Source organism: Parus major, chromosome 15 (assembly GCF_001522545.3).
Source record: "Parus major isolate Abel chromosome 15, Parus_major1.1, whole genome shotgun sequence".
In the NCBI taxonomy this organism is placed as follows: Eukaryota; Metazoa; Chordata; class Aves; order Passeriformes; family Paridae; genus Parus; species Parus major.
The window spans coordinates 1686223-1697745 of NC_031784.1; the positions used below are offsets into that span (position 1 = coordinate 1686223).

The 11523-nt window shown below is 53.3% G+C and overlaps 3 protein-coding genes and 5 non-coding genes across 11 annotated transcripts in view; 7 read left to right on the forward strand and 1 right to left on the reverse strand.

Moving 5' to 3' along the window:
• Nucleotides 1-1595, forward strand: part of DHX37 (DEAH-box helicase 37) — a 16381-nt gene extending 14786 nt beyond the window's left edge. Inside the window, exons 26-27 of the mRNA XM_015643887.3 lie at nucleotides 616-713; nucleotides 1223-1595. Coding sequence (XP_015499373.1) covers nucleotides 616-713; nucleotides 1223-1305 — 181 coding nt within the window. The 3' untranslated portion in view covers nucleotides 1306-1595. The remainder of the gene's footprint in view (nucleotides 1-615; nucleotides 714-1222) is intronic.
• Nucleotides 1596-2639: 1044 nt separating this feature from the next.
• Nucleotides 2640-2711, reverse strand: TRNAA-UGC. Its single transcript has one exon. It is a non-coding gene; the product is annotated as a tRNA-Ala (tRNA).
• Nucleotides 2712-2955: 244 nt separating this feature from the next.
• On the forward strand, nucleotides 2956-3027 carry TRNAD-GUC. Its single transcript has one exon. It is a non-coding gene; the product is annotated as a tRNA-Asp (tRNA).
• A 307-nt stretch (nucleotides 3028-3334) lies between these two features.
• Nucleotides 3335-3407, forward strand: TRNAF-GAA. The gene has a single exon. It is a non-coding gene; the product is annotated as a tRNA-Phe (tRNA).
• A 237-nt stretch (nucleotides 3408-3644) lies between these two features.
• TRNAD-GUC lies at nucleotides 3645-3716 on the forward strand. Its single transcript has one exon. It is a non-coding gene; the product is annotated as a tRNA-Asp (tRNA).
• A 259-nt stretch (nucleotides 3717-3975) lies between these two features.
• On the forward strand, nucleotides 3976-4047 carry TRNAA-UGC. Its single transcript has one exon. It is a non-coding gene; the product is annotated as a tRNA-Ala (tRNA).
• Nucleotides 4048-6712: 2665 nt separating this feature from the next.
• Nucleotides 6713-8025, forward strand: UBC (ubiquitin C). 3 transcript variants are annotated; one of them, XM_015643890.3, is made up of 3 exons: nucleotides 6737-6868; nucleotides 7255-7467; nucleotides 7696-8025. In XM_015643890.3, the coding sequence occupies exons 2-3, from the start codon at nucleotides 7261-7263 to the stop codon at nucleotides 7948-7950; spliced, it is 462 nt and encodes a 153-aa protein (XP_015499376.1). In that variant the 5' UTR covers nucleotides 6737-6868; nucleotides 7255-7260; the 3' UTR covers nucleotides 7951-8025. The 3 variants fall into 3 exon arrangements, with proteins under 3 accessions (XP_015499375.1, XP_015499376.1, XP_015499374.1); XM_015643889.3 differs by having other exon boundaries at nucleotides 6713-6834; nucleotides 7255-8025; XM_015643888.3 differs by having other exon boundaries at nucleotides 6738-6868; nucleotides 7255-8025.
• Nucleotides 8026-11162: 3137 nt separating this feature from the next.
• SCARB1 (scavenger receptor class B member 1) overlaps nucleotides 11163-11523 on the forward strand; it is a 19607-nt gene continuing 19246 nt past the window's right edge. For both annotated transcript variants that reach the window (XM_015643892.2, XM_033518296.1), the window contains exon 1: nucleotides 11163-11389. In XM_015643892.2, the coding sequence (XP_015499378.1) occupies nucleotides 11270-11389 (120 nt within the window). In that variant the 5' untranslated portion in view covers nucleotides 11163-11269. The remainder of the gene's footprint in view (nucleotides 11390-11523) is intronic.

Consider the following 11523-nt stretch of genomic DNA (forward strand, 5'->3'; position numbering starts at 1 on the left):
CACTGCTGGCCACTTCTGAGCAGTGACAGGTGAGCACTGCTGCCCTCTGTGCTTTCTTTTTGAATTTGGCCGCTTACTCTGCCTTTATTTCCTTTCAAAAACATCTTTCCAACGGACAGTGAGGTTTGGGATGACATTTGTAGGTCTGTGACCCTCCAAAGGCTGTCAGCTGTCACTCCCTTCCTCTCCCCTGGTTCTCTCATGTACCAAAATGAACTTTCCCAGGGTCTGCTGTGACTTTTCCTGGAGCTGCCAGGCACAGGGATTTGGGAGGGTGTTGTGAACAGTCCCAGATGTTACCTGAGGCTTCTACAATGCCCAAGGTTTTCCTGCTTGGGTCAGTTCAGAGCTCAGCACAGCCCCTGGGGACTCCTTTCCTTCACCTTGAGGAGACATGAGAGCAACCTGCTGCTGCTTTTAACCACGAGAAATGGTGGTGGGGGGAAGAAACCACTTGTAGTGAATTTTCTTCAGCCAGTGGCACATTTCTGTGTGCAGAGCTCGTGTGTTTAGCCTTTCCAAAAGGTGTAAAGTTCCTAAAGGTAAGCTGGATGCTCCAGCTCTGCTGAACTGTGCTAATGAACACTGTTTTATTGTACCATTTCCTTGATTCAGACTTCAGCCCAGGACAGAAGCCCTCCTGCAGGCTCTAGTTAAAGAAAATTGTGATAATCGTGACGCTTTGCTGGCTGCATGGAAGAAAAACCCTAAATGTAAGTGTTCTGCTTGCCTAATTATCAGTCACATCAGTGGAGTGCCTCCAGCACTATTGAATTATAACTTCAAAAAATGGATTATTTCACTTGTTAAGCTCCAAATATTTCCTTTATTCTTACCAGAAGCAGTAATGCCCTGTGTTTGGTTCTTGTGGAAAATGACAGAAAACACTTCAGAAAGCAACATTTATTCATGTTATAAGATTTATTTTTTTTCTGTAGCTACAACCACAGTTAAAATGTATTAGACTATGGCACTACTCTCCATGGAGATACTGAAATTTTTCCTGGTGAAATGAGTTTTTTTTCAGGATTGGGGTACCAGATTATAAGAATTCCTTCACAGAAGCGGCAGCAAAGTGCTGCAGTGATGGCTCACAGAAATTGCTGTGCATGGAAGCAGCCAGGCTCCAGCAGCATCCCAGCAGAGGGATGCTGGTGCAGGCTGAGCCCACAGGAGATGATTTTTCCAGCCAAATTCTGTAACTGCTCCTCTTCCCTTGCAGATCTGCTCGCAGCCTATCGCCAGTGGCTCCCCGAGGCCATGCACCAGGAGCTGGCTCTCAAGTGGCCACCTGTAGCCCTGTGACTCCCTGACTCCTCTCCCAGGTGTTTTGAGAGCTTTCCAGGGGTTTCCTTGGAAATCTGAGACAGATGGACTCACCAACCAATACCTTTTTGTAAATAAAGCAGATGTTCTGTTTTCCCAGAAGTCCTGCCAGCTGTTCAGCTGGTAGTTCATAATATTAATGTTTGGATAATTTTATCCATTGTATTTTATGGATTTCCTTTTTTTTTTTTTTTACCTGAAGTTTCTCTTTGGACTATATTAGTCATATGAACTGTAATAAATATGTAAAGTTCTCGGTGTGGATGGGAGAAATGTTTTCTGTGTGGGATGCTGCAGTGAGCAGAACATCAGAGCTGTGCAGGCACATCCTCAGGGCTGCCAGCTCAGGACAGGGAGCACAAAAATGAGGGAACTCATGGGTTGAGATAGGAATGGTTTTGTTAGTGCTCAGGAACACAGAATCACTGAATGATTATATGAAGGTGCTTTATTAAGAGCTCAAATCTGACCTGGTTTTGTTTTGAGCTGAACATGTTTTTATACTCTATTGTTATATAACTTACATATTCATTATTAAACTTACATTGTTCTGTTGTATGCATTGATTTTACCCAAGCATGAATTTCTCGTGATCCCCCCAAACCCCTAACATTATTCCTCATGTTCTTTAAACAATAATTATATCTTCTTACATCTAACAATTGTATCATTTATCATAAATTGACTACACAGGTGCAGTTTCACCTGATCTTAGCCAGCACAAGGCCTAACATTTCCCAGGGTCTACTTTTAACACTTTTCCCAGGCCTTGCCAAGCCTAGCTTTCTTCCTAACTCCCCGAATTTTCTATGATTTTAAAATCTTTTACTATCAGTTTAATTAGTGAAGGGAAGAAGCTTGAGTTTACCTTCAGCTGCTGCACCCAGTGCTGCTGTGACAGTGTGACACTGCTGCAGGAGAAAGCCTGGACAGGGACCCTCCTGTCCCCAATTTCTGAAGGCACCTGGCACAGCCCCAGTGCCTGGATGTGTGTCCATAATTCCCACTGCTCCCATGCGCTTCAGGGGAGAGGCCAGGACACAAGTAAGCATTAAAAACATGTAAATCTGCAGGAGCAGCAGCGTTAGGTTTGGAGGCAGAAGGAAAGCAGCCCCTTGCAGTGGGTGTTTCCAGTGGAACTCTGCAGCAGGAGTGCTGGGGTTGGGATGGCCCTGGAGGCTCCTGGCGTTTACTAAGGGGAGGGGAAGAAAAACAACAGGCAGCTATCGAGTGTTTGGGGAAATTTCGGATCCTCTCGAAAACAGGGCAGGAAAAAGCAAAAGCCAGCTGTTTGGTGTGGCGGGGGCGAAAAATGGAGATGCCGGGGATTGAACCCGGGGCCTCATACATGCAAAGCATGCGCTCTACCACTGAGCTACATCCCCTTGTACGGGCACTGCCTGTGCACGGCGTGTACACTGCTAGCAGCAGCCGCGCGCCGGGCCCGGCGGTGACAGTGCGGTGACAATGCAGTGACAATATGGTGACAATGCGGTGACAGTGCGGTGCCCCCTGCTCCCCGCTCCGGGCAGCGGCAGCGCCCGCGGGAGCGCAGCGGGACAGCGGCCGCTCCACCCGGGCCAAGCCGCGCTCTCATAGAGTGATGTAAGGAGCCTTTTAATGTGCCCGTCCTCGTTAGTATAGTGGTGAGTATCCCCGCCTGTCACGCGGGAGACCGGGGTTCGATTCCCCGACGGGGAGGTGCTATAAATTTTGTCCCCGAGTGACATTTTTTGTGGCCGGCTCCGTGCAGGGTTTGTCTGTGATGCTGCCGCGGAGCCCCCGCCGGAGCGGGGGGACAGAGGCGGCAGAACCGCGTTTTGTGCCAGGGGCGGGGAGCGGGTCCGCCGCGCAGCCCGGGCTGTGTGCGGAACCCCCCGGCGCTGCCGGACCCGGCGGGTCCCTGGCGGGAAGGTGTGGATGGAGCCCTGGGTATCCCGGAACGGAGGACGGGCACGGGGGGCGCAGGGCGGGGTCGTATCCACGACCAGCGATGACGCTCTTGCCCGCCGAAATAGCTCAGTTGGGAGAGCGTTAGACTGAAGATCTAAAGGTCCCTGGTTCGATCCCGGGTTTCGGCAGAAAGCTTTTATTTTTCTATTTTTTTTTTCCTTTACCATCATAGCGTTTCCTTTTGCCGCCGAGCGGAGAGGGCGGGAGCTGCTGTCCGTGCTTCGGGCGGCTGAGCCGGTGCCAACGCTGGCGCTCCCGCGTGTGGGGCTTTTGTGGCAGGAAGCGCTTCCCGAAGCGCGGTGGCGATGGGTCCCGCGGCCGCAGCTCAGGCTTGACCCGGCCCGCGGGGCAACATTCTCCAACCGTCCTCGTTAGTATAGTGGTGAGTATCCCCGCCTGTCACGCGGGAGACCGGGGTTCGATTCCCCGACGGGGAGGTTGGTTGTGTTTTTCTTCCTTGCTTTTTTTTTTTTTTCTTTACGCATGATTTCTCTGATTTCCGACGGAGCAAAACCATTCAGTTTTCAGTGTGCGCACCAGCGCTTTCCTGTCTTCCCGAGGGCTGTCCTTGCATCGCAGCCGGCTCTGTGCACAGCAGTTCCCGCAGCCCCGGCGGAAGCTCGGTGCGGTCCCGCTCCGCACCGGGACCGGCGCAGCCTGGACATGGCCGGCGGGCAGAGGATGTGCTGCGGGCAGGGGGATGTAGCTCAGCGGTAGAGCGCATGCTTTGCATGTATGAGGTCCCGGGTTCAATCCCCGGCATCTCCACGTGGCGCTGCTCATTTTCCTGCTTTTTGGGGATGTTGTGTCCCGTTAAAGTCACCGCGTCCCGGTAAGCAGCAGCAAACTGAGCGTGCGGTCGAAATGAGCCCACAGTGGCACTTCCCAGCGGAGTAAAGTGCTGGGATTTTTCCGCATTTTGTTCTCAGGCCTGTGTAAACACACACAGCATTTGTGTCCCACCGGGTGTCCCATCTGTGCTCTAAGGGACACAGGAGGCCTTAAAAGAAATACAAAATACCAAACCCTGAAATGCAGGGGGACATAAGGATGCTAAATCTGAACCAGAGTGCCTGTAGCTATTACAGGCCACAGAGCTCGGTCCTGCCTGAGAGCTAGCCTGAGAAATTCATGGGAGGATTTCAAAACAATCCTCAGGAACAGAAAACAGCCGTGCCAGGTGCTGTTTGTCTGTCTCTTGTTTTTGTTGCAGGAGAAAGTTAGGAGGTGGTGTACACCACTGACCAATGATGGTGATGTAGCAGTTTACTAACCAATAAGAGTTTCCTTTCTGTACTTTCCACGAACTAGTCTATAAAACAAAGCTAAAGCAATAAACTAAGGAGTTCTCCTGTTCTGACTTCCTTGAGAGTCTTTGTCGTTCTTCTCGCCGTTCCTAATAGAACGACAGGGACAGTGGGCACTCATCCCAGCCTGGCACCAGCAGCCCTGCAGCCACACAGCTCAGGGGCTCTGCTCCACATTCCCAGAGCCAAGGGGAAGGACAGAATCCAGGACAGCACAGCTGACTGCACTCCCTGGCTCTGCAGTGCCCACTCCCCTCTGCTGTCCTGCTCAGCCCCTTGGCAGCATGAGCACCTTGGGAAGAGCTCTCAGGGAAAAACGCCCTGCTTTGATCTGCTTGGGTTGGCTGGGGAAATTCAGTGGGGCTGGGAGGGCTGAGAGGTTTGGTCCAGAGAGAACAAGGCCCAGGCAGAGCCTGAGACAGCTTTGTTCTACCCAGCTCGGTGGCAGCTGTTCTGTCTCACTGCCTGGCTACCAACAGCAGCAGGAGCTGACCGCTGACAAATGCAAAGTGACATTTCCTGCCACAGTGGCTGAAAATCTCCCCATGCTATTTATTTACTCATCTTACTTCCAGTTGTTATTTTGAGCCAATGTTTGGCTGCAGCACTGCTAAGTGTGAATATTCCTAGTTGTAAATTACTCCCTGGATCTCCCTGGCAGCTGTACGTCTGGAATGTGCCCTGCATGTGAAAGTAACACACAGTTTGTAGTAACAGACTTTTTGTCATAAAATACCTCCCCATGTGCCTTTCTGATGATTTTCTAAGTGCTCACCTTGTAACTAAAAGAAGAAGCTTAACATTATTATTTACTTCCTGCTGAGGAAAGGCCTAAATCTGGAATGCTTCTCCAGTTTTTAATGTTTATGCACTCCCAATGCACACAGTGTCAGCCACTGAGCACCGAGAAGTAACCAAAAGACTTCTGTGGCTTTTTTTTCCCCATCTAAATGATCCAAGTGTTTGAGATTATTATCACTACAGCTGTGGTGAGCATGAATACAGACACAAAGCAGCAGAGGCCAAAGAGCTCCCCAGAGCATTCTCCTCTTGTAAGGGCTCCATGTGTCAGGCAGACATAGACACTTTTCCTCAAAACACAAAGCTGTTGCTGAACCTCTGCTCCTTTCCTGCTGGTGAGCAACCCTGGCTGTTATTAGTGTCCTTTCCATTTTCTTGGGTGCTGCCAAATGAAGGATTTTGCAGGCAGATCGAGCCGAATGGCACTGCCTGGATCTTGCAGACAAAGCTCAATTCTGTTCCCAGCTGCTGCCTGGAATTGCTGTGCAGTTTGAGTAGGATGGTGCAGGAGCTCTCAGAGTGCAGCAGAGATCTATGAGAAGGTGCTCTTTGAGAACAGAATAAGAAATAGGCATTATTATTACTATTATTTCTAATTTTAACGAGTTACAAATTCCATTACAGCTCAGGTACATACTGCACTTTATGTGCACACAAACATACACACTCTCATTGATTATCTCACATGCAAGACTTGATCTCTTTATCCAGCAGCCTTTCTTTGTCCCTCACGTCCCCTCTCCCTGATCTCCATCCCCCTGCAGCCCCCCTTTCCTGGGGTGGTTTCGGGCTGCTCCAAGCTCGGCGGGTGCCCCAGCATCACCGGGGCAGCCGGACACCTCCTCTGCCCTTGTCCCTTGTCCCCCAGGAGCGATGGCACCGGAGATCTGGCACAAACCTGTCCCAGCGGGGTTGTGCCCGGGTGGGTGACAGACACCACCCTGCCCCACAAGCAGAGGCCTCTCACACAGAAATAACACTCGAGGCGTCCCTGGGGATAAAGCAACGAACTCCTTCCCTCAGGAGCCCCCACACGGTGTGGCCGCGGGCAGAGCCGACCCTCGCCCTGGCCCAGGGGTGGAAGCCAAGGAGGTGTTTTTCAATCAGGGGCGCAACTGCGGGGTTTAAACCCCTGAGCACAACGAAAGACTCCGACAGAAACTTTTATGGCTCCGACTTGGGGTCACTGACATGGCCCAGCCGGGGCCCCGCTCCGAAAGCTCCAGGCCGGGTTTTCCCGCCGCTCGCCGGCCCGCGCGCGCCAGCCTCAGCGAACCCGCGCGAGGCGCCGATCCTTCCGCGCCGCCCTCTCACCCACGCAGGAGATCGGAGGCGCGCGGCGCGAGGGAAATAGTGCGCAGCGGAGTGATTCGAAGGCGGGGCGGGGCGCCGGACGCCATATAAGCACCGAGCGGGGGGATGCGTGGCGCAGTTGGCGCTAGCTGAGGTTTGTGGTGTCGCTGTGGCCGAGCAGCGCCGCGGTGAGAGCTCGGCTGGGAGAGGGCCTAGACGCGGGCTGGGCGGGAAGGAGGGGTGTGTGCGCTGAGGAGCTGCGGCTGGGGGCGATGGCGGACGGTGATGGCGGGGGGAGGGCTGGGACGTTGCCTTCCCTCTTTAACGGCAGCACCGCGAGGCGGTGGCGGGGCAGGGCGAGGGGCCGCTGGCAAAATGGCGGTGGCGCAGGCGCAGCGGTGCTTCAAGATGGTGGCGGGCGCGCGACTCGGGCGGGAAGGGGAAGCGGGTGGAGGCCCCGCCCCTCCGTGGGTGTGGTCGGGGCCTCGCTGTGACGTCACGGACGGGGGCGCGGCCCTGGGTACGAGGAGGAGGAGGAACATCACTAAAGCACAGCGGGTTTTCCTTCTTCCAGGGAAAAATGCAGATCTTCGTGAAGACCCTGACTGGCAAGACCATCACCCTTGAGGTGGAGCCCAGTGACACCATTGAGAATGTCAAGGCCAAGATCCAAGACAAGGAAGGCATCCCTCCTGATCAGCAGAGGCTGATTTTCGCTGGGAAGCAGCTGGAAGATGGCCGTACCCTGTCTGACTACAACATCCAGAAAGAATCCACTCTGCACCTGGTGCTGCGCCTGCGGGGTGGAATGCAGATCTTTGTCAAGACCCTGACGGGCAAGACCATCACCCTTGAGGTCGAGCCCAGTGACACCATTGAGAACGTCAAGGCCAAGATCCAGGATAAGGAAGGCATCCCTCCTGACCAGCAGAGGCTTATTTTTGCTGGCAAGCAGCTGGAAGATGGCCGTACCCTGTCTGACTACAACATCCAGAAGGAATCTACTCTGCATCTTGTGCTGCGCCTCAGAGGAGGGATGCAGATCTTTGTGAAGACCCTGACTGGCAAGACTATCACTCTGGAAGTGGAGCCCAGTGACACCATTGAGAACGTCAAGGCCAAGATCCAGGATAAGGAAGGCATCCCTCCTGACCAGCAGAGGCTGATCTTTGCTGGCAAGCAGCTGGAAGATGGCCGTACCCTGTCTGACTACAACATCCAGAAGGAGTCAACTCTGCACCTTGTCCTGCGCCTGCGGGGTGGTAACTGAACCAGCAGGTTGTTGCTTCCAAATAAAAGGTTCCCTGCACTTGTTCATTCCAATAAAGCTGTTGCATCCGTGAAAGTTTGTGTCCCAAGTTACATGAACAGTCATTCATGACATTGCCTGACTCCAGCTCTCTAATAAACAATAATTATGTAGTTTCCACAGACAAAGGAGTTGCAAAACTGCCTTATGCAAGGCTTCCACACGCCTGGTGATTGTAGCTAATCCCTCAGCCATGGTTTTCCTGGGGTTGTGTAAGTGTTCTGATACCTGGCTGGAGCTCAGTGCCCGCCTGCAGATGTTGTGCAGCTGTGGGCATTGTGTAAGCCGGGATATGCAAGGGAAGCTGTAGATACGCCGGAGTCGGAAGGCTTTGAAACAGCTCCTGGTTGCCCAGCAACTGCCCTTATTTTGGGATTAGTGGAGAAACAGCAGAAGGGTGATCCTGCAGCTCTGTCACAGCCTGGGGTAACAGGATGGGACTGCTGGTCCTGCAGCCCTTGAAAAGTGGGGTGGGAATTGTAGATCTTATCAGTTACGGGGTGGACTTGTTATTTTGTCGAGCTTAATGACATGAGGCAAACATTAGTTTCAGATGTACTTACTGGAAATCTGAATGTGCTTCATTCCAGCTGTGCCCCAAGTGGAAACGCTGCTGAGCTGAGCTGTCCCAGAGCAGTTCCTGTGTGCTGTAGAAGCCCTGGCAAAAGGGAAGTTCTCACGGAAGTATTTGTAGTAGAGGATGCAGGAGGGACTGATGAGTTAACCATGGCTGTGCTGGGGGTGTGGAGAGGGAAAAGGGAGAGTAAAACAGGAATGCCCTTTCCAGGAACGGGGACATGGACTCACCTGGAGGGGGATAGGTGGGAGCTGGATAATGGTCTCAGCTGGTGTCTGACTTCAGGGGGGCCCCAAAGGGATCTAACACTGCCTGGGTGGGATAGCAGGGTGTGACTCGGGTAACCCTGGTTGCTTTTAGTAGTGTGGCCTCTAAGGAGCAAGATTGGAGCACTGAGGTCTGTGGAGCAGAAAGCATTTGAATATTAAAGAGCTAAATCCTGTGTGGGTGGGAGCTGGTGCTGTGCCATCCTGGACATCCTGTCCTCCCCCAGAGGAGTGCCCTGGGCTCTGCCCACGCTGCCCTGGCTCCTGAGCTGAACCCCAACAGCTGCAAAGAACAGTTTGCCATTGCGTGGGCTTTCTGTCCTCTTGGGACATCAGAAATCACAAAGTGAGCATCTCTTCAGCAGAGCTCCTCAAACACAGGAGCCTGCTCAGCCAGGGGACAGTGTCACTGCAGTGCAGGGAGCACAACTGCACATGGTTCTGATTCGAAGGCAGCCTTCCATCAGGGGAGAGCTGCAGGAGGACACGGGGTGTTGGATGAATGTCAAAAGCCTCCACAAATGACTGCAGAGCTGTGGCATCTTTAAAAACCACGGTGCTGGGCATATCCGTAATGGCCTGGAGCGGGCTGTGGGAAGCCTGGAGGAGAATCCTGTGCTGTGGCCTCGTGAGCTGGGTCAGCCTCTGCTGACCACAAAGGGAATGGCATCAGGTTGTGTCAGGAGGGTTAGAATGTGTGTTAGGAAAAAGTTGTTCCCACAGAGGATGGGCTGAACAGGCATCCTGGGGCAGTGATCACAGCACCAAACCTTCCACGGCTCAAGATGAGTTTGGGCAACACTCTCAGCCCATGGTGGGATTTTGGAGCTATTCTGTGCAAGTTTTTGACTTGATCCTAGTGGGTCCCTTCCAGCCCAGGACATTCTATGGTTCTGTGACCTCTGTGGGTCCTTTTGCTGGGTTTGAGGAACCTCAAGGCTTGCAGTGCCAACGCTTCAGAGGCGGCACCCGTGAGCACAGACCACAGCTGGGGTGGGATCGACCACAGAACAGCAAAATTTGATGAGAACAGCAAAGCATGTCGAAAACTTTAAGGTTGTCTTTTGTTCTAACCGTAGCAGAACATGCTGTTCCCAAGATCTTCTCACGGTTGCATTGTTCCACAGCGCCTCAGGGAATCTCCTGGATTTTACTGGGGTTTATTGAGATTTGAAGAAAAATTCCTTTCACAGCATTTTTTTGAAAAAAAATGATTTAAAAAGTAAAAGAAAACACAACGCCTACTTTGTGCTGTTCTGAAGGCATTGCTGCTGGGAGAGGGGACCCATCCCACAGCGGAGACCAGCCAGGATTGAACAGAGACATTGGTTAATTGATCTGGTCATTAAACAGAGACAACTATCAGGATAAGAGGTTTAGAAGGGGGAAAAAACCCCCACAATTAAGTGTAAAGATACAAATTCAAATGCTCCACCGAGGTGGGGGCCCTGGCAAGAGGCAAATCCCGTGCTGGGCCCTGCCTGGTGGCAGCCTTGAGATTGTGCCTCCTCTCATCTTGCATGTGGCAGGTGGAAGCACTCCAGTTTTCAGATGTGTTAGCTCAGCTGGGACAATGGGACGTTGCACGTGATTGATTTAAAACAGGCTGTCACAGGCTGGACTCTATTTTCTCCTGCTTTCCAGATGCTTCTGGGGGTGAGTCTCAACGAGGCTCTTGCTCAGGGCCACGTTCAGATGCACAAGACAGACAAAAGACCCAGTTCCTTGGAAAAGCAGATTTGGGTTAAATGGAAAATCAGAGGCAGGTTAAAGGGTGATGGATGTTCACTCCTCAGGCAAGACAGATACATCTGTATATATATCCACATGAATACAAACACGTTTATGTAATCTTTGTCTAGTGTGTAATGACAGAAGAAGAAGGAATGCCTTCAAACTGAAAAATAAAATAGATTTAGATTAGATATTAGGAAAAAAAATCTTTACTGTGAGGATGGTGAGTCCCAGGAACAGCTTTCCCAGAGAAGCTGTGGCTGTCCCATCCCTGGCAGTGTCCAAGGGCAGGTTGGATGTGGTTTGGAACAACCAGGGATACTGGAAGGTGTCCCTGCCCATGGCAGGGGGTGGGACGAGATGGTCTTTAAGATCCCCTCCAACGCAAACCCATTCTATTCTACAACTGCACGACTGAGCGATATTTTACCTATGTCCACATTTTCCTGCTGTCCGTATTTTAGCAGTTTTCCCGTTTTTCCGCGGACACACGCGCTCACATCCACGCCTCGCTCGGGCTCCCTTTCCCGTGGTGCCGCGGGGGGCGGGGCTGGGGGCGGAGCCTCCCGGAGCAAGCCCCGCCCGGTGCCGCCTTGGCCCCGCCCCCTGTGCCGGGCCGGGCCGGGCCGGGCCGGGCCGCGGGGCCATAAAGCGGCGGCGGGACCCGCTCCCGGTCCCGCTTCGCTCCCGGCTCCGCCCCGCCATGGCCGTGGCCCGGCGCAGGCTGTCCGTGGGGCTGGGGCTGGCCGGGGTGGCCTGCGCGCTCCTGGGGGGCTCCATGCTGCTCCTGGGGCCCGTCATCATCCGGCAGCAGGTCATCAAGGTCAGCGGGGCTGGGGGGGCGCGGGAGGGGCCCGCTCGGTGCGGGCTCGGCGGCCGTGAGGAGCGGGGTGGGATGCCGGCCGTGCGGGGTCGGTGGAGGGGCCGGTGCGGGGTGCGGGCCGGGGCTGGAGCCGG

What these genes read in the sequence shown, in the direction of transcription:
- UBC (XM_015643889.3), top strand. Translation starts at nt 7,261, where the DNA reads ATGCAGATCTTCGTGAAGACCCTGACTGGCAAGACCATCACCCTTGAG.